The following is a 21,162-nucleotide window of genomic DNA, read 5'->3' as shown; positions in this document are numbered from 1 at the left end:
AGTCATTAAAGTGTTTCTGCAGTTTTCTAGGCTTAACACATTGTAGCATCTGAAAATAATTGTTTCAGGAATGTCAAACAGCACATCAGTTTCCATTTCAACAAAACAAAGACATGGACCATATTGCAGATAGAGGAAAAATGTTGCTACCAGAGAACACTGCTTGTTCATCCCACTTTCTAAAGAGTTTGCACCTGCTTTTAAGTGACCTCACTAATAATCACATCCGTCAGGACACAAACCTGGGTAAGATGAACCACATCATCTTCCCTGTTCGTAGCAATGCTTTGCACTTTCATTCTCAATTCACTTAGCAGCACACCAAAGCACAGACCTTGCTCAAGTCTCTCTGATCCAGAGTGATTTTCAGACGTACAAGCACATCTAGGATAGCACTGAATCTGCATCAAAAAGGTGAGAACCATACTTGCAAAGAAACTTCATGCATAATCTGTTGTTGTTCATGTCCAGTTTTTTGTGTTCATATCCTTGCTTTATTAATACGATAATATTAATCACTCATATGAAACGCTCATATTAATACGAGTGTTTCAGATTCTGCTTCCAGAACAGATGCAAGACCCTTGACACTCCATGGCTGCATATCTGTCAGTCTAATGAGATATTTTATAAGTTTTCATTTAGATTTACGGTACTACCTGTTGACCAAAATGTGAAGTTAAAGGAAAAGTTTTGCACACAGGATCATCAGTCCCAGAAAGCTTGCTACCGTTGCTGTAGTATTAACACCATTAAGAAAGGGCCTTCTATTCAATTTCCCCACATATGCCTTACTTATGGAGATGAAAAGATAGATTTCCTGCTTGCAGAGCAGAATAGAAAGAACCAAGACTAAAAAAACCCACAAAAAACATTAAAAGTGGGAGATCAGAATGTAATATCTTGTCTTTGTTTTCTGTACATTTCTACCTAAAAAAAAAAACACAACATCAAAAAAAACCTACGTGTAGATCTACAAGATTACATGGTGACAATTTCAGTTTCTTATGGATTTACTACTAGTAAAAGAGGTATTCCATTCTTCTATGCTGCACACAATCAATGGGAATACAAGCCCTGCATCATCATCCATTTTGTAACACAAAAACATATTGAACGGGCCTATTTGCATGAATCACTCTTCTAAGGGCTCTGCTGACTAGCTGAATTATGCCCTCGATTAGCTGCCCTGTACTCACTTGAAACAGAATCAAATGCCAGAATCTCAGATGTTAGAAATATTCTCATCACCCACACTGAGCTCTTTCAAAAACACATTTTAGAAAAAAAAATTTCTTGCATGCAATATATCTAACATCCATCTCTAATGACAACCCTTTATCAACTTTTACATTGAGAGATGTGCACGTAATCTAAGCACCTCAGCAGTTTCTAACACAGGTCTCATACACACCTCACTACAATGACATCCTACACAAAAATTTAAGCATTAGATCTGAAACTTCCCAGGAGACTTTTCCCAACATTCACTACACTCTCTCCAAATAACCTTCAACAAAAGCAATTTATACATTTTCCACATACTAGAATAGCAGCACATCTCACCATGGGACTGCAGTTAAGCTTCTGTATTCTGCTTCCTATCACCATAAATTAGAATACCCCAGCTGTCTCCTACGTTCTCTTTTGTCAGAGGAGAAAGCATCACAGAAATCAGAAATAAGAAGGGTCACAGAGTCCATAAGCGTGCCTACTGTAAAAAGACAGTGAAATGCTCTACTGGGAGTAATGTAATAGAAGTCTTAACAAATAGGAACCACTCTTGGAGTAAGGGAACAAAAATTGAACAAAATGTTCTTTAGAATTTCATTCTTTTAGTTTATATACAAAATAACAGTCTAAATTTGCCTTCAGCAGAAGAAATCAGCCATGCAGAAAAAAGTCATTCTAAGATTGGACATACTTTATTGCCATTTACAAAGGCTAGTCACAGGCTTCGTCTGTGAAAATGGAAAAGGTTCTTTAGTTTAATTAAAATCAGTTTAAAATTGATCTCACTAAATCACTATGAATTTCTAAAGCAGACAGATAATTACAGCTCCTTAAAAACCAAATTTAAACTAAGCTAAGCTAAGTAAGGTTTAAATTTGCTGAGGTGTTAGCTATTCACACCAAGTGAACTAGACACAATTCTAAAAGTTATTTGGGTCGAAGTGGTACAATTCCAGCATCCTGAACTAGTCCACACAAGAATCGCACACCTCCACACTCCTCCCCACGTTTGCAGGTATCCGTCTAGACAGGTTTACCATTCAGCTCCTTTGTGGGCTCCAGGTCTGCCTCCTGGCAAGTCCAGCAGCACAAGTCCCTCACCTGGCTACCAGAGTGCCACCACTGCCCGAATGATACCCAAGATTGTAGTCCAAGCCACGAGCCATTCAGAGGATGCTACCAGGAGAGGGCTGCAGGTCCGTAGCTCCAGGATACCTGTATTTGAGCACAAAGCAGAGAAGTAGTGGACCCACAGAGTACTGGGGCCAGCACCTCAGCATGAACATATATGCTTTCCCCAAAGGAAAGGAAGGGGAGAAATGGCCGCAGCCAGACCGCTGTCCCCCAGCCAGAGAGCGGTCGCAGGGCCCTCAGCCATCACGAAAGCCAGCCAGGATGTTACTACGACTTTGGCTATACTGTCTGTGCACTGTTTACCCTTCTGACATGTCTCTCTTCGGAAGTTTAGAATCATTACAGTTGTTTATCACCACATATGTGAAACTTGGTTACAAAGGTTGGGTTTTTTTCCACATAGCCTTCCAACCACAGCTTGCTTTGTCTGCATATCAGACAAACTACACTGAAACAATTCAGCTAGCATGTTAAAAAATACAGGCCTCATATTTTTCTTTTAATTGCCTTACTTTCAAGCATGTCAAATAACTGATAAGTCCATGGCATTTAACTACAGGACTATCAAAATGGCACTTTGGAACGCTGTGAAACAACTGAAGGTAATTAAAAAAATTACATTATAGCATGCCATGCATTGTATGAGACACACACTTTGACAAATCAAAAATGGAAGAAGGTTCTTACAATTGTAGTATTACAAATCAACTTTTAAAAATATGTTACAATCCTAGAAGATGCAATGTTTATTTTAATGTCAGATTATGTGCAAATTGCTTCAAATCCAAATTATGAAAGCTCAGAAAGAACTTAATTATAACATCTCTTTTCACCATAGCAATCTTTCCTCATGGCCAACGCTTCATAAAGAGTAACAGCTCAGAGCCAGAGCACAAAAAAAAGAAAGGAATTTTTAAAAATCTAGCGTTCCAAAACAAGGTACGACCAGCAATGCTGTTCATGTCTTAGTTGTGCAGATAAGATGAAAGAGGGAGAGGTGAAACCAAAGAGCATTTCCCACTGATGGAAAGAACACATTCTCTTGTGCCCAACCTGATGTTAAAGGACAGTAGAACAGTCTTCTCATTTATTTTAGCTAATCAGTCTTTGTTTTCAGCCATAAAAGTAGCAGTTCCCTTTTTTTAATCAAATGCTCTAGTAGCATCTGTGGACAGACAGGCATAACTACCTTACTTTTTTGTAAAGTCCACAAAGGATTTTATAGATTGGTGCAGAAACTCTGAAGTGAGTACCTCACTTTAAGAGCACAACACAGTGTGCTTCCAAGCTCATTAAGTTCTCCCTGAAAGTAACTGAGAAATTATACATGCAGTTTTAAAGAGAGCTCGACTATCTGAATACACCTATATTACACATGGTTGATTTTTATTAGAATAACAAATTCACCTTCAGAGCATTCACGGGTGGTAACCGTGGTGTGGAGGAAAAGATAGTTGGTCATATTCAAAGCCAACTATCAAAGCACTGCTCTAAGCAATTTCTGTAGTGTTTCTGTCAAGGAAGCCTTAAACACCTGCATTAACTGTATGCAAACAAAAGTAAGTTAAACGAAAATATTTATCATTTACAGAGACACAAAAAAAGCTTAACCTAGCACTAACAAAAATAAACCAATCTGACATGACAATAACCATTACTGTTCAGTTCTCGCATCATAAAAACATATAAAATGTTGCAGCTTCCTAAATAGTTATATTTTGACTCATTTGCTGAATTTCAAAGATACCACAAAAATCTTCAAAATAAGTTGGCACTGATGTCAATGTAGCCTATGTTAAAACAAACCAGCACCATCTCTTTACACAAGTAAGCTTTCAAAGAAAGTTATTTTTGAATACAGATTTTTATAACTCTTAAAATGCAAAGGTGTCATTCAGCTTTTTCATCTTATTTACTGAATGTTAATTATACCTTGATTTATCTAGCATTTTACAAAGTGTATCTATAGAAGACAAGCAATGGCTGAGCCACGTTATATTTGATACCATTTATCAATTATTTCTTCCTGTGATTTCTAAGATTGCAGGCTGGGTTCAGTTATTTGACTGTTAAATTTCCAAGACATCATGTACAAAATATTCTCTGAAGTCATTAAATGCACATCAGTTTCTATTCTTCATTTAAAAAAAAAAGCCAACACTTCAAAGCATTGTGCATTTTAGAAGTTGGAGTGGGCTTTCTTAGCCAGTATTTAAATAATTGTATTTTTATCGACACATGCCCATAAAGTGCATGTCATTGAGTTGTTACATTTGAGCCACTTACCTCCTTAATGCAACAACTCATTTTAAACCATTTGATGAAATTACAGCACCTCTCTCAAGAGTAAGAATCACATTAGCTGATACCAGTTTCAATAAGCCCATCAACTTTTTTACCCTCAAGAAAAAAAGTGTTTTAAATCTGGTTTTGCCTTAACACTACGAAAAAAGAAAAAAAACCCAAACATTAAAAAGTAAGTTGGTAAATACCAGAAACACTTCTTATGTCAGTAACAATTACCTCTTTAGTCAGGTGGAATACAAGAAGCACCCCTTTCATAAATTACATATTATAATTGTGTTCAATACTGATAACACTTTAAAACCTGTCTGCATCCATGAGTATTCAGCAGCGCATTGACTACACACACAAGCAGGCGCCTTGCTGAATCAGGGCCTAAGTGCCTTGATGTGACAAAAAGGAAAAGAAATATGCCTTCCTGACCTTTTTAAAAATACAATTAACTACCCAACCTGTGAAAGCATGCAGTTGCACTGTGAAGGCCTATCTGATAACTAATCAACACCCTATGGCTGGCGACCCAAGGCCCAAGGCTTAGCTGTTATAGAAAACTGCATTCCTCCAAGCTGAATGAAAATTACACCACCCAACAACTTCACTGCAGGATTACAAGGAAACTCATTTTGTTGGCCAGAAAAGTGAGTGGTCAGACTTGCTGTAGAACAGTCAAATGACTCCTTGCTGTTTCAGGAAAGCAGGACCACTTAGATAGCATGATACTGTCAAAAAATTACATTTCTGCTCTTTTCATTTCTGTTTTCTTGCAGTCAGCTACTGTTACAGAAGTCCCAAGGAAAAAAAAAAAAAAAAAAAAGAAAAAAGAATAAAGCCAGGGAAGCCCAAGATCTTTGCAATAAACTTCAGCCTCCTGTCACAGACACTCCTAACACATCTCATTCTCCAGCTACATCTTATTATGTTACTACATCTCACATTCAAAATTCATCTCTGGTTGACAAGCCTCAGCCCAAGGAGTCTCCAAACCTCCTTAACACAGCTCACTCACGTATTTCACCCTACCCACCTGCTATCAGCCTAGGATAGCTGGAACTGCCAGAGGCACATAATCAACCACCTAACAAAAGCTACCTTTTCAGCCTCCCTAGCCATCACCTACCCTACACCCATCTCTGCAATCCATCCTGTCAACCACCAACAGACAAGCAAGCACACCAGGGAGAACACAAGCCAGCACCATCACTGTGTGCCTTCAACACAATCAATAACAGAAGACACTTAGCTTCCCCATAAATATCCAGCCCAAATCTGTTTTACACCCGTCAACATAATTCTTTTTAACTTATAGGTAAATAATTGAGAATAATTGATCCACTTCCCAAAGAGGCAGGAGGACACAGAAGTTGCAAGCATACAGAGCACATTCACAACAGAGAACTAAAGCTTATTTTAGGAATTTTGGGGTTTTTAAGGTTTGTTGCTGTTTTTCTTCCTAGGGAAAAAACTTCTTGTTCCCAGTTTCAGCACAAAAGTCTGTAGGGACAGTCCATGCAAATGTCTCAAGTGGAGAAAGAGCTCCAGTTCTTACAGTCAAGTTCTGAAAACAGCTTTAAATATTACACAAAAATAGAGGAGCGATGATTTTGCATAGAAACTGTGAAGTTTGGTTAGGTCCTAAATTAATTTTCAAAACACACTTAATAGGCTTGCAGTCATATCCCATAAAAGTATTTCACAAAACATGCATGTAATTATGAAATTAGTACACAGCAGTCCTTATCAAGAACGGTCTATTTAACACATCACACTTCTCTTTCATCACTCTGTCTATGGAGTGACAGTGTGGATTCCCACTACTTCTGCTCAGTCAGATCGTCTACAGCAAGACTCTAATATAAAACTCATCGGGAGGGAAGGAAGAATTAAAAAAAATTTAAAAAGAAAAAAAGAAAGAAAAAAAAAAAAAGAGTGAAGTGTGAGAGCACACTGACAGCAGTCAATTTCTAATTCAAGCACAGTTTGAGTGCTCCAGCTTGGAGATTTGAATTTTTAATTTCACCAAGAGAGTGGGTTCCAAATTAAGCATCTGATGCACAGTCAGTCTGAAACTAGAATTGAGTTTACTGAAATAGAAAGTAATTTTCTCTTAACAGCTCAGTAGTGATCACATATAATGAAAATAAAACAACGTGGCAGTTCCTATATTGCCAAGGGTGAGGAGTCAGAATGCTTTTAGCTTTACAATTTAGTATCAAAGTCCCAGGACAAATACTCCTCCTTTGCCTGCTGAAGGAAGTTTACCTTACAGCCCCAGCTGGGCCATCAGGATGGGATGTCAATGCTGTCCAGACAACAATGGAGATGGAATGGAGCTCCAGACATGAGGAAAGCCGAGCAATAACTTCCCACAGAAAGCACAGCATCTCAGGATGCAGCTTAAAGACAAGATACTGCAAAAGCCAGGCATGTACACAGACTGCAGTTATGGCAATGCATGGGACATAGAGCCCACGTGCAGTGAGGAGGCAGGCAAATGAGCAGCGCTGGTTCCTCACTCCCTCCCCTAGAAAGAACATCTCAGGGCTTTGCATGAACCCCTGCAACTCTTTATGCTCCCACAAAATTTCTGTACTTGGGTATTCTCTGCTCTTTACAGCAGCAATTGTGTGGATTGTGCTTTTGCTGGCTGACAACAAATCACCACTCCAAGCGGTGAGATGAACATTCTCAGGTGAACCACGAGGCACAGACTGCAGCACTGCTCTCTGTCCTCAACAGCTGCACAGACTTCAGTTAATACAAGTTCTTACTAAAGGCCAGCAGATTTCCTCAGCATCATCAGTCTGCAGATGCCATAGCCTGCTAGGGGTCAAACTTTGTGCTCCAGCAAAGCAAGCACAGTTCCCTTAGAGACCTACACAGGCAAGCAGGAAAGATGCACACGATAACCCTTTTGAGATCTTCAATGAGAATATGGCTCGACCTTTACAACCCTTACCCAAGGCCGTAGACAGACAAAACAGAAGTTGGAAGTTTGTTTTATTGGGCCTGAGAGCACAAAAGTGAAGACATCACCTATATCCTTTTCCTGTAGCATGCAGGAGAAAAGTAGATGGTTCAGGTGAAATTCTGAGATTACCTTATGAATGAGCTATGGAAGAAGTAGTATAGCAGATATTGCTGAAACTGCAGCAGACTGCTAATCACAGGCACGAACACTTCTTTTCTAGCAGAAATCACAGCTCCTTCTAAATAAGGTGGGACAGAAGTCACTCCTTCTAGAGCAAGTTAGATCTTTTTAAAAAGAAAAGCCAAAAAATTAACATTCCAGGAAAGAATACAGTTTCTCTCTAGAAGCTAGCTGCATTGAATTACAGAATTTAGCAGAGGTACCGGCACAGAGCCACAATGGCAATCGATATGGAGGATGAGAAGACCTCAAGAAAGGGCTGGAGAGAACTCAAAGGCGGCACCCACCAGCACTAGATAGCTAGCAGCCCATACCACCCCAAATAAGAGCCCTGGCTTTAGAATCCAAACATGGTATTTCCTACCCATGTCAGCAGGTATTGCAGGAACATTGCCTCCATAACCAGACTACCGGAGTGACAACTCACATCAGATCTGAGCGACTGCCTACTCAGCTCCAGGCAGAAGCTGAGACTTAAACTGTGTGCCTCACACCATGACTGGAGACCAAAGACTCAATAGAACTAAAGCGCTGTCTTCACACAGATTTGAAAGCCACGACCACTAGAGGCAGACAAGGAGCAGAGGATACAGTCAAGGGGATACAGCAGCCTGCCCCCATGCTGAGGGAGGGCATCATCAACACCAACAGATCTACTTTGATTGTCATTCACTCATTTTTGTTCATCCCCACTCTGCCAATAACCATGCTTTCCACTGCTCCCATCAAACCCTGCCTTCTTTTCCACCAACTTCTCTTCTTGGTCCCTAATTAGTTTTCACAAACCAGTTGCTCATTTCTCTTCATGTAAGAGAAAAAGACAGTTGAACCAGAAATCTTTCCAATTGCTGCTCTGGACCTCTGACCAAACTCTGCGTGGGTCAACACTTAACGCTACACAGTCCAGAATGATAGCCATCCACAGAGCTCCCAAACAACTTTCAAAGCCACACAGAGATACCCTCTTCCCCAGTATCGCCCCTCAATACCACCTTTTGGTCCTTTTTGGTTTACCCTTTCTGTCATGACCCCAACAAGTACAAGTCTCCCCCACAACATTCGCCTCAAAAAAGCAAACAAACATGTCTCAACTTACCTCCCAAAATCCTCCTCACATGAGGTTCCAGGCCCTCCAGCTCCCCTGTGCCCTCAGACCACCCCATCCCTTCCTAGGTAGGGATCCTTCCTACTTCACACTCCCCATCAGCAGGGCTCAGAAGTTTCTAGGCTTCTCCAGGTGCATTTAAAAGGAGCCCAACCCCACTTCAGCTGTATCTACTGATTTCATTGCTTGCCTCCAGGTGCTCAGCCTTTTGGCTACCAGGTCTTCAGACAGTTCTCAGGGCTTCTGTTACCTCTTTCAGAGCACACACATAGTTTGTATGAGCATCTAAACTAAACCCTGCTCTACAGGCACACTAGCTCCATTCATCCCCTTGAGATCATCTCAATGGAAACACTCTCGTAAGAGCTTTTTTTCCTCATGACTGTAAATCACTGCTATTCATGTCTAGGAAATCAAGACAATTACCTGCCACAATTTACTCTGACAGTCTCCCTGGGTTAACATATATCAGCTAATAATACAGGTTACACTTATTAACATATGCCTACAATGCTCAACAAATGCACACTTTTTTGCCACAGGTTTTTTTTTAGCGTATTTCTGTCACATGCTATCTGTAACTCACTTAAGTATTCCTATCTAAGTACAAGGCCATAGGATCTGCCACCTTTTGTTGAACCTTACCTGTCTGCTCTTATTCCCCAAGTAAATGAAAGCATAGTATTAGTCTTCAAAAATACCGTATGCTTTCGTGAGCTAGCTTGAGGGTGTTTCTTGCATGCCAAGGACTGTGTGATATTGTAATGAAACAAAGTCTTAAGCAAAATACTTCAAATTAAAAAATAATGAGAAGTAAACACAAAAATCAGACTGACCTTTCAAAAATATTCTCTAAATAAAAAGGAGACAGTCTTGAATAAGCCAATGAAACAGTTTTTCGGGTCAGCATATTCTGGATTCAGCTTAGCATTTTAAATGAATAAAAAAAGGTGGCAATTGTAGCATATGGTGTTAAATGTGCACACCTGAAAAGATCTGCTTCAGTAACAAGAAGCTTGGCAGAGGAAAACTTTGAGCATCATTCAAATTGTCTTTCAGAATAAATATAGATCATTAATTCGTTATTTCCAACACTTTTTTCTTCTTTTTTTTTTTTTTTTTTTTTTTTACATTTACTACTTGCTTTAGAAATCCAGGATTATCAGTGTCTTCTGCAAGGTAACTTGCATTTGCCTATCCCTTTCAGTTGTATGGGACAGGCCTCTGGGTAACATTGTGTCGTAGCAGCAGGGGATTTCTTCCCCTGCTTTTTTCAGATTTACACACAGTACTGACAAGCAGTAGTATTAAAAAGCAGCAGACAGAACTGCTGTAGCTTCCTTTCAAGGAAAGCAAAGTGTTATCAGAGACACTTGATCTCATCAGTCCTGAGGTACAGCAGCAATCTGATGCATTAGCTCATGGTCAAAACAGACCACATGAGAAGCTACATGACCTACCCAAGTGGCAAAGAACACCCAAGACAGAACCAAGGACTTACACAGGACTCCTGAAGGACAGCTTTGGCGGGGGGGAAGGAAACTCGCAGGATCTTGAAGGGATCTTGTGCAAAAGCTTCACAACCTAAAAAGCATCCTCTCCCTCCAGCCCCCAGAGAGCAGGAACATCTTGCACGCACAGCCTTACAAAAACAAAGAGGTGCCAATAAAACTGTGAGATACTGAGAAGACACATGGATTTTCATTTCTGTACAGTGTCATAGTGTTTTACTGAACAAAAAAATAGGAAATGTCTTAAATTACCTTAAAGTCCAAGTCATAAGCAAGCACTTCTGTACCAGAGAAAGCCATGAAGACAGAACTAAGGACATCTTTAAGGTTAGAATGCCCTCTTTGGGTGTAAAGATATATTTGCAGCAACAGTAAACCAGCAAATACATTGCTATTTTATGCTATAGGACGAAAAGTAAATAAAAATGTGTGCTACTCTAAAACTTTTAAAGATGTTATAAGTGGCATCTGATGACCCTCTTCTAGCAACAACATACCAATAGTGAGGATAACAGCACTCCATACACAGCAGTGCACAGGGGCGGGGAGGAAGAAAAAAAAAAAAAAGAAAAAGAAAAAAAAGGAGAGAGAGAGATTTGGACATAACTTAAAACAAGAAAGATTCAGACTGGATACAGAGAATAACTTTTCACCCTGAGAGCAGCCTGCTCCACTTCTTGGCTGCCCAGAGAGGACATGCAGTCCTTGGAGGTTTTCAAGGCAAATACGATAAAATCCTGAGCAACCTGGTCCAACCTCAGAGTCAGCCCTGCTTTGAGATGGCAGTTGGGCAGAGACCTCCTGAGGTGCCCTCCAACCCAAACTACCCTATCACACATCAAAGCTTTAAATATGTATCTCGGGATTTGCAGTATTCCACTAGTTACCTATACACACAACAAAGGTTCAAGAGTTTCATCTATGAAGATGCATCCAACTTTGCAAGAAAGCAATTTATCTGATTTAACTCTACAAAGGAGTCACAAGGAAGTTGGTAAACAATAGTTTCATCACATCCTGGAAGCCGGAAACAGCTGACTTTCTATTAACAAAATTAAGAATAAAGTTCAGTACTTGAAATAAATAGGTTCTCAGCCAGCATTTAAGCATCCAGCATATACACACACACAGAAATCATAAGCTTCAATGATGGTCAATGCCTTAAGCAAGACAGACACAGTAAGACATAATAACATAGGAACTCCTATTGTTCCACAGCAGCAGACATTTAGTACTTAGCTGGTGATTAAATGATGCTCATGAGCATCACTTAAATGTCACTTTGATCTACTGCAGTTATTTCACAAAATGTTTATTACCGAGGCTTTTTTTATTGGCTGCCAAAACATTGGAGAGCATTTCTCTCAAGGCATTATTCAGTTTGCTATATTAAAAATTATTTTGATACCTTTTCCTAGGCTGCGTGCCAATTGGAAGACAAGACAGAGACATCTGCTAGACTGTAACTGTCTGAAGACACTTGCCTTTCAAAAACATAATGCCTAAATGGTGCCAGGAGCATTACAGACACACACCCCCCTAACATCATCTCTGAACAGCTGCAACAAAACCTGCCTCTTGCACAAATTTCCTGGTGAAGGAAGGAGGAAGACCACCTCTCCCCAAGGAATACCGCCTCTACCCTATCCAGTCCATGAAGTCTAATTATAACATGGGCATGGAAAAAGGCAAACCTGAATACACTGCCACACAGCTGTATCAGCCAGCCATAACCGTGCCACAGATGTATGTTCTATATAACTGAATGCACAAATATAGTTATTTATGTATCTCCCCTTCACTTACTCAGTTTAATTTAGAACTTGAGGGATTTCTGGGGCTGATCTGTTTCTTCTACTACTTTGCAATGTTGGTGTTTACAATACATACACAGGCTGCTAAGAATTCCTTAGAATAGCCTTAAGCTGTCCTCTACAATGTCTTTACCTGGTCTGTTTGGGTTTTTTATTGTTATTACTACTATTATTATTCCCTACTTAGCTCCCTGCATTGTAATCCTCCTTTTAAAAACTTCTCTCATATTTTATATCATGATTTTCAAGTCACAAGAGCCCATTGTTAGACGGCTAACATGTAGAACAACTGCTCCTAAGATGAGACCTGAAAGAACACAGCAATCCCACATATTTTTCACATGGCTTGAACTGAACAGTCATACTGGCCTTTCAATATTAAAACCACAGCCACACTTAATGCCTAGGCAAAGCACAGAGTTTCACTAAGACCTGGCAGCACAGAGAGCAGTAACAGAAGAAACGTGTGTGTCCAGACCCAGTAGCAAGTTCTGGACTTTCATCAAGAAATCCAGTGCCACACCAAGCTCGCCAGAAACAGCAAAAATGTTGCTGTACACTGTTATCACTAGTTACAACAAAGTTATTTTAAAACAATACAAAGTTAATTCAGAAAGCGAGTGGCATCCCTATGCACAGCCTGGTCAACTCAGCCAAGATGAAAAAAACCTTAGTAGCTGCGCTCTAAGGGATTAACAGAAGGCCCTGAACAAGAACAGGGCAAACCACCAGACTTCACAAAGTCCTATGGATTGTTCTTCCCAAAACGGCAACACTGGTTATTAGTTCCCAGTCCTAACTCATACAGAAAAGGACGATAACAAATGTACTTCTGAAAAACTAAGCAGCATAACTATACCTTGGCTAACATGAAAACGTTCTTAAATTGGGCCTAGAGCAGATGATCCCATGGAAAATTCTGTCATTGGTAAAAGCTGCTGCCATATCAGGAAAATTCTCAATCTGACAAAACAACAAATACCCTACTACTAGTTCTTGCTGTATACAAAACAAGCAGCAGAAATGTGTCTTTCCTTTACTTAGAGCAACCTGAGACCCTCTGACAAAGCAGGATTTTTACCCCATCTTCATTCTCACAGGAAGCAGACAGCCAGCACTGGCACACTGCTCGGGGGAACCATGAACTGGAGCAGCCTTTCTTACGGTCAAGTCTGTGCAAGACCCTGGTGGACTACCAGCATAAGAACACTACAGCAGCTCTCTCACCATGACCATGTTCAGGTTTCCCAGGGAAAGGGGAAATGCAATACCTGTTGATCATTAACTAGTTGGGGAGCAAAACCACATGGAGGACCAGCTGCACCGGTGCTGTACTCCAGGCAACAGCAACCAGGCCTCTCTCACACAATTTCAAGGAGGGTCTCTCGAGGTTTTCACGGTTCTATGCAAATAAAAACATACTGCTCTCCTAAACAAGGGCTCTGGCAGGACAGGAGCAAAGTTTCAGCATGGTGCCCTGTCAAAACAGTGCTGCCCAACCACAGCGGCAGCATAGCCAGGGTGTCTGAGAGCATCTCATGCCCCTGGGACTCCACACCACTGCTGGTGCACAGATGTCGGCACCCTTTCCGCATCACTCCCACTGGGGACACAACAACCACAAAGATGTTAAAATTAAAGAAATCTTCCTACAGCAATGTAAAACACCACCAAACTCAGCAGTTGTCTGGCCCACTCTCCCAAGACTGGCGTGCCTATCGCTCTTCAAGAATGGAGCTGGGAACACAACACATCCACAGCTCAGCTCCTGCAGATCACAGCCTGAGCTATTAGTGCAAATACTGACAGGTTAATGCGCTGTTCAATAAATGGCAACAGCCGAGCCCCAGCAAACAGCTGTGCTGCCCATTCCCCCCAGCACCTGGGTCTCCATGGACCATTAGCAACAGGAAGCACCTGGACCTCAGCCCAGCACATGAAATTCAACCTCATCCCTGCCTCAGTAATCATCTCTGGCCAAAATCTTAACAGAGAAGGGAAAGCTCTTGTTCCCAAAGCCATGCTCTCCAACAACAGGGGAAAGCAAGCCCTTCTGATATGATCAGTTTAGCCCTAGCAACAAAACGTAAGATATTTTACAGGGCTGAGGCTGCCTGGATTTGCAACACAGAACAGGTTTGGTGATGCTCCTTCCTTGGAACCTCAAGGTATCTCCCTGAAATAAACCATGTGTGTGGGAAGGGGAACCACCAGACCACAAGAATTAGACAGCCACAAGAAAAAAAGCCTGCAGCTATGAGCATTTGGCCTTGCAAGTAGTCTCCACCAGCACCATTCCAGGTGCCTGTGTATCTGTGCAGTAGTGATAATCCATAAAACTAAGATGATATGTCAGTGGAAAGGATGCTTCCCACCATATCACTACAGATGGGAAACAAAATACTTTCAGTAACCCACTAAAAAAGCAAGAAAGCAGCTTACTAGCAGGAAAAAAAAACATCTTTCCAATTCCCAGGCTCTCTGGAGATTTTATGGCTTTCCGAAAACAAAACAGAAAGACCCCAAGAATGGTTTCCTTCAATGCTCAAAACACACTTTTCAGACCCAAAGGCCTGGTTGGCCATTTAAGCTCAAAGTGCTGCCAGATAGACGAGCTGAGCTAGGGACTACTCTGCTCACCCCATCAATCAGCAAAGTCGTGAAGCCATTGTCAAACTTCATTATCTACAGGCATATTGAAAATATCACTATAATTTTATTCTAATTTTCCATTATTATTATTATGATGCAGAATTTAGCAAGGTCTTGAAAAGCTACATCAATGCCGCTTGCCTCACCTTACACAGATCTGGAGACTTGCAAAACTATTCAGAAAATGTGATGATATCAACTCCCAGTTCCTGCCTTTCCCACAGATACTAATCCTTTCATTCTTAATCAGCTTTACAATACTTTCAACTTCTTGACTTTTCACTCCACAGGTTGCCTCAAAGTCGCTCTACTAAGGTATTTTCCTCCATAATGGTTTCCTGCCCCACTGACCTCTCAGCCCAGCAAAAGAAACCTTTCAACTAGAGTCCACTAAACCCCTCCAAACAAGCAAGTCTTCTGCCATCACAGAGAACAGGGAAAGTTTACATGTATCACATCCATTCCGCTCCGAGCTTCAAGCGGCCTCTTTTCCCACGCAGCTCTCTGCAAGGAGATTTTATCATCTGAGCATACATACACTGTGTTTAGCAAATTATGGTTACGTTCACGGTTCCAACTCAGGTGGTGTTTGATCTGATCTATAAATACAGGTAAGGCATACACCTTTGAAATGAAAGGAGCTAGCTAAGCACTATTAACAAAATGCATTTTCCGATTTCCATCCCTAATTCTGCATACACAGACATTTATGTAGTAAATATTTACTTTTCAAGGTAAAATCTAGATATTTTTTTTTTTATATTTGTTACATATGAATATATTGACAGAAGGGAAAAAGAACAGACTAACTAGATGATTTTCTCTGACACCAGGGTCACAACTAGTACACCTATTTGTAAGGCAGCAAGAGAGGAAGGAAAGGGAAGAGGGGGTGAGAAAGAAGAGAAAGTGCCACCGATCATACTCATTAGACAGCAGGGTCCCAATTAGTAATTTATCACACAGAGATAACAAGAGATGTGCTGGAAGGAAGTGTGGCTGTAAGATGAAGGAGAGTCTGAAAAAGAGAGAACAGGATTGTACAGTATGTACAAAGCGGAGGCAGAATCCCAGATTCTGCATGCCCCAAAGGAATCGCACTGAACAAAGAAACCCCACTTAAGGGAAGCACATGATCTCACCCCTCTGCCTGCAGACTTCAGATTAGTCATTAAGCCACTTTACATTCTCGGCATCAGTAAATAGGGAAGTAACTCCATGTCAATAGCTAATTCAATTTCCATACAGAAAACCCATGTTTAACAAACAAAGTATGTCGATAGCAGACCTCAGCTTCCACAGCAGCAGTAGCTAGGAGGCTTGAGAAAGAAACATTTCTCCCTGAAAGCATTTCTCAGGTGAGCAGTTAATGGAATCTGTGCCTATATGCTAGAAGAAAAAAGAAAATTCAATGGCATGTTAAATAGTTAACATTATACAGAATTAAGTAAACACCTCCAAATAAGGATACTACCGTGCTTAACATAAGCACAGTAGCCTTTGTTCAGTGCCAGAGGGCCAAGTTTTCCCTCATGTGACTGCTGATTTACAAAGGGCACATTCATCCCGAATACATAAGGGTTTTGCAGCAGTTTTCCTTCAAGAATATTGAATAGTATTACAACATACCCTGGGCTCAATCCTAATCTAAGTGACACGGGATGAAAGGGCTGCTCTCTGGAAAAAGACACAAGATGCTAAGGATGAACTTGGAAATCGCTATAGCAACTCCGCAGGTTCCTTTCTGTTCACCTTCGAGGTCGATACTCCAAAGGAGGCAAGAAAACCGCTTTCCACAGGAGTCGCTAATACGCATTATGGCTGAAACCAGAAAAGGCTGCAGCCTGACTGCAACTCAATCAGAAAGAAGGTTTGCTCGAGGAAACCCAATGCTAAAATGAAAAAAAAAAATCATATCTCCCAAGGAGCGTTCCAGAGGTTTTACACACTCCAGTAGATCTCATTTGAAAGGTCAGGTGGTTCAGTAGCTGTCAGAGACCCAGGTAATGGCGAGCAAAAAAAGCCTAACCGAGTGTGCCTAATTTGTGAACAAAGTCAGAATTAACCTCTAGGGTTTTGCTTTTGTGCATACAAAACATCTTTCGCAGTGCTTTCTGTCTCCCTGCTTGTCACAATTTATCCTAGTGCTAATAAATCCTCTTTGCTTACATGGCCCCACTACAATTCCAGCAGCAGCAGCTTAGGCCCAAACTTTTGGCTTCACTTTACTGAGGAGAACAAAGGCTGATTTATCTCAATTTAAAGAGGGAGGAAGCCAGCCAGCGGCAATACAATACTCGCCTCTGACCACACTTTAGAGGTCTATGCGGCTACACTGTAATCATCAGTATCAGGTATGAGAACAGATTATTTTCACTGCCCAATCTCAAAGATCCATACAGAAAATTGGTAACTTTGATAGTATAAACACTAGGAAGTAAGAAAAAAAAGACGTAGTTGGACATGATCTTAATCTCAGACATAAAAAACACTGTTCATAAGCAGCTGGGGCTTCGTTTACATTCCCTCGACCCACCATGATAACAAGATTTTAGGTGACCACAAACCCCTAAACTTCACTTTTTTCTTTTTAAATCAAATATTTATTTTAAACATCCCTACTTCTCACTTTCATACATGCCTAAAAGCCCTATCAATAGTAAAAATCAACTGTAGCTTCAACTGGAAAACCAGTCTCAATCCCTTTCTAGAAGGAATCACAACAACTCTAACTTCAGCAATGAGATGAGCGAATATGCATACAACATAATTAAAGGGACTTAGTACTTAAACAACAAGAAAAGTTTAATAAAGTAGAACTTTTCCCATTTTCATGAGTTAGTGCAAAGCCTATTGCAAATTAGCAAGTAAACGAACAAATACCAAAGAATGACACCAGAGATAATGCATCCCAGTGGACTTTGTTCACTTATTTGAAAACTCTCATTTACTTTTAATTACCAGTAGCACTTGCTAGTATATGTTCCACAGCATATTTTGCAAAAGCCTTTATTATAAAAGCACTTCACTGCAGAGGTCTTCAATCACTATTCAGAAGCATAGCAAAAAAATACACAAGCACTTGTACGCAAAGATTAACGTGGACCATTAAAACATGAATGAGCTGTTTTCATTGAAGCGTTAGCAAGGACAATTGAAGTATTCGAAGAAAGTGGTGCTGGACTAATGGAGCTCGGAGAACCATATATCTCTAACAACCCAAAAAGCAGCGGATGCACCCGGTGAGCAACACGCCTGCCTTCTCCAGCTCTCCTGGGAACGATGAAGTGGGGTTTTTTGCCAGAATTTCCCCACAGCTCCAGCCTTTTGCCAGCGTCAGTGTTGGTAGGACAGGCAGCCCTGGCTTGGGGCAGCTGATGGGTGCTACTCTGAGGGAGGAGAAGGAGAGCAGCTCATCCGCACAAGAGGTCATGGTCTTTTAAAACTCAGTTATTCATTAAGTATATAAGCACTGCTTCTCCATTAAGATGACAGTTTCCTTTTTCTTCCTTTAAGCCACGCTTAGAGGTATTATGTGGGTGGCTTTTCTACTATTACTTCCCTCTTTGCAATTGGTTGTTTAGGAGAAAAAAAAGAAATATTATACATTTTTCTATCAATATAACTGCTTCCACACCGGCAGAGGTGAAATCAGAGAGGTTGAGTTTAAAAAAATAACAATAACATTATTTCAATGTTGTAACACAGTTTCCTAGACTACATCTACTGTAAAATAAATGTTAACTTCACTAGGGACTTAAAAAAAAAAAAAATTAAAACCGCAAAACTTTCAGACTGCGAAATGAAAGAGTCATCTTTTTTTTTCACCTAAAAGCCCTCAACTCCCCCGCATTCAACACGACTCCCCGCCTCAAGAGCTGCCGTCCCTCCCCGCTTGAAGGAAGCGTCCAGCCGACCCGTCCGGCCCCTCCAGCCGGGAGAAGCGCAGCCGGCCCCCGCCCCGCAGGGCTTCTGCATCGCGCCCCCGCGCCCCCTACTCGTTCCCGGGCTTCGCTCGGCGGTTCACACCCGTTCCAGCCCTCCGGCCGGGCACCTGCCCCGCCGGGCCGGCGGCGTGAGGGGGGAAAAAGGGAGGGGGGTAACGGCGAGAAACTCGAGTTTCTCGCCGTTACCCCCCTCCCTTTTTCCCCCCCTCACGCCGCCGGCCTGGCCCGCCCTCCCCCTCAGGCCGCCCTCTCTCACCTGAGCTCGCCGCCTCCCCCCCGGTACCGCCCGGCCGGGGCTGCGGCCGCCACATCCCGGTCCCTCCCCCCCCCCTTTTCCACTTCACTCCTCACCGGAGCGGAAAGCGGCGGTGGCGCCGGCCACTCCCAGCCGGGGGCGGGCCGCTGGCAGCTCCACCGCCGCGGGGAAGGGAGAGGGCCGCGGGCGGGCCCGGCTTTGGAGGGTGTTGCGGGGCGGGAGGAGGGGTGTCCTCCATGTCAAGGCCCGTATAGTTGTCTAAGGCTGTCCGGCCTCTGTTCCCCCAGGTCTGCAGGACACCAGCGTGAAGTTAGGGGGGAAGACAAGCCTGCTCTCTATCTGCATCATAGAATCATAGAATCGTCTAGGTTGGAAGGGACCTTTGAGATCATCGAGTCCAGTCATCCACCTAAAAGTGACAAAAACCATCACTAAACCATGTCTCTAAGGATTACATCTGTCCGTATTTTGAATACCTCCAGGGATGACGATTCTACCACTTCCCTGGGCAGCCTGTTCCAATGCTTAATAACACTTTCAGTGTAAAAAAATTTCCTAATATCCAATCTAAACCTCCCCCGGCACAACTTGAGGCTGTCTCCTCTTGTCCTATTGCTTGTTACTTGGAAGAAGAGACCAACCCCCACCTCGCTACAACCTCATTTCAGGTGGTTGTTAGAGGGCAATAAGGTCTCCCCTCAGCCTCCTTTTCTCCAGGCTGAATAACCCCAGTTCCCTCAGCTGCTACTCACAAAACTTGTTCTCCAGACCCCTCACCAGCTTCGTAGCCCTTCTCCGGACTCGCTCCAGAACCTCAGTCTTTCCTGTAGTGAGGGGGCCAAACCTGAAGGGACCAGCACACCAGAAAAAGCTGCCTCTGCCACACATGCAGAGCTGTGCGGCCTCCATCCCACATGTCCTGGGGACCTGCAGTCCCAGCATCATGGGGATATGGCTATGCCAAATACACATACCAAATAACACCACTGTGAAACAATTAGTTTTCAAACGTAGCCATACTGTGGGTTGCTTGGGTCTTACAGCCATGAGGGTGACTGCTCACGGGCCCTTCTCTGGCACAGCCTTATGTGTCAGATACTTGCTGGATTCAGTAAGGCATGCGTACAATTAGATAGTATGGTATTCGTTTGCTTTCTGTAGCTTAAATGTGGAATCAATCTCTACTCTGTATTTATTTTTATTACTTTTGTACAGCTTCACATCTCTTGGTGGGAAACACAGCTTTTTCATTTTGTTGCAAGGTGCTATCATTTATATATATGTATGGGGTTTGGCTGGGATAGAGGCAATTTTCTTCATAGCAGCTAATGTGGTGCTGCATTTTGGATTTGTGGCCAAAACACTGCTGATAACACAGGGATGTTTTAGTTACTGCTGAGCAGTGTGTGCAGAGAGTCAGGGCCTTTTCTGCTTGTCGCGCTGGCCCAGAAGCAAGTAGGCTGGGGATGCAGAAGTTGGGAGGGGATACAGCTGGGACATCTGAGCCCAACCAACCAAAGGGATATCCCAGACCGTGTGACATTGTGCACAGCAGTAAAGGTCAGGGAAAAGAAGGAGAAAGGGAGGATGATCAAAGTTACTGCGTTTGTCTTCCCAAGTAGCCATTATGCGTGATGAAGCCCTGCTTTCCTGGAAATGGCAAAACATCTGCCTGCCGATGAGAAGTAGTGAATGAATTCCTTATTTTGCTTTGCTTGCAGACTCAGCTTTTGCTTTCCCTCTTAAAGTGTCTTTATCTCAATCCATAAGTTTTCTGATTTTTATCCCATCCCCCTGGGGGGGAGGGACTGAGTGGCTGTGTGGGGCTCAGCTGCCTGCTGGGTTAACACACAACAATATACAGCAAATCATTTATAGTCCTTTTTTCAAGATTTTTCTGAGGCTGTCCTCTTGAAGTTCATTGCAACAACAGGAATTTCTGCTAAAATTTCCTCCTCCATTTCATTCTGTAGGTAAACCTAGTCCCCCATGATTTCCCATGTATCTTCTTGTGGACGCCCATCCACAAGAAGGGTCGGAAGGATGATCCAGGGAACT

General features: G+C 42.1%; 1 protein-coding gene across 1 annotated transcript in view; it reads right to left on the bottom strand.

Moving 5' to 3' along the window:
- Positions 1–19,193, bottom strand: part of DISC1 (DISC1 scaffold protein) — a 207,306-nt gene extending 188,113 nt beyond the window's left edge. The window contains exon 1 of the mRNA XM_074164698.1: positions 19,105–19,193. Within this exon, the coding sequence (XP_074020799.1) occupies positions 19,105–19,159 (55 nt within the window). The 5' untranslated portion in view covers positions 19,160–19,193. The remainder of the gene's footprint in view (positions 1–19,104) is intronic.
- Between the last annotated feature and the right edge of the window lie 1,969 nt (positions 19,194–21,162).

Source organism: Numenius arquata, chromosome 2, assembly GCF_964106895.1.
Source record: "Numenius arquata chromosome 2, bNumArq3.hap1.1, whole genome shotgun sequence".
NCBI classification, from domain to species: Eukaryota; Metazoa; Chordata; class Aves; order Charadriiformes; family Scolopacidae; genus Numenius; species Numenius arquata.
This window is presented reverse-complemented; position numbering and strand designations above follow the sequence as displayed.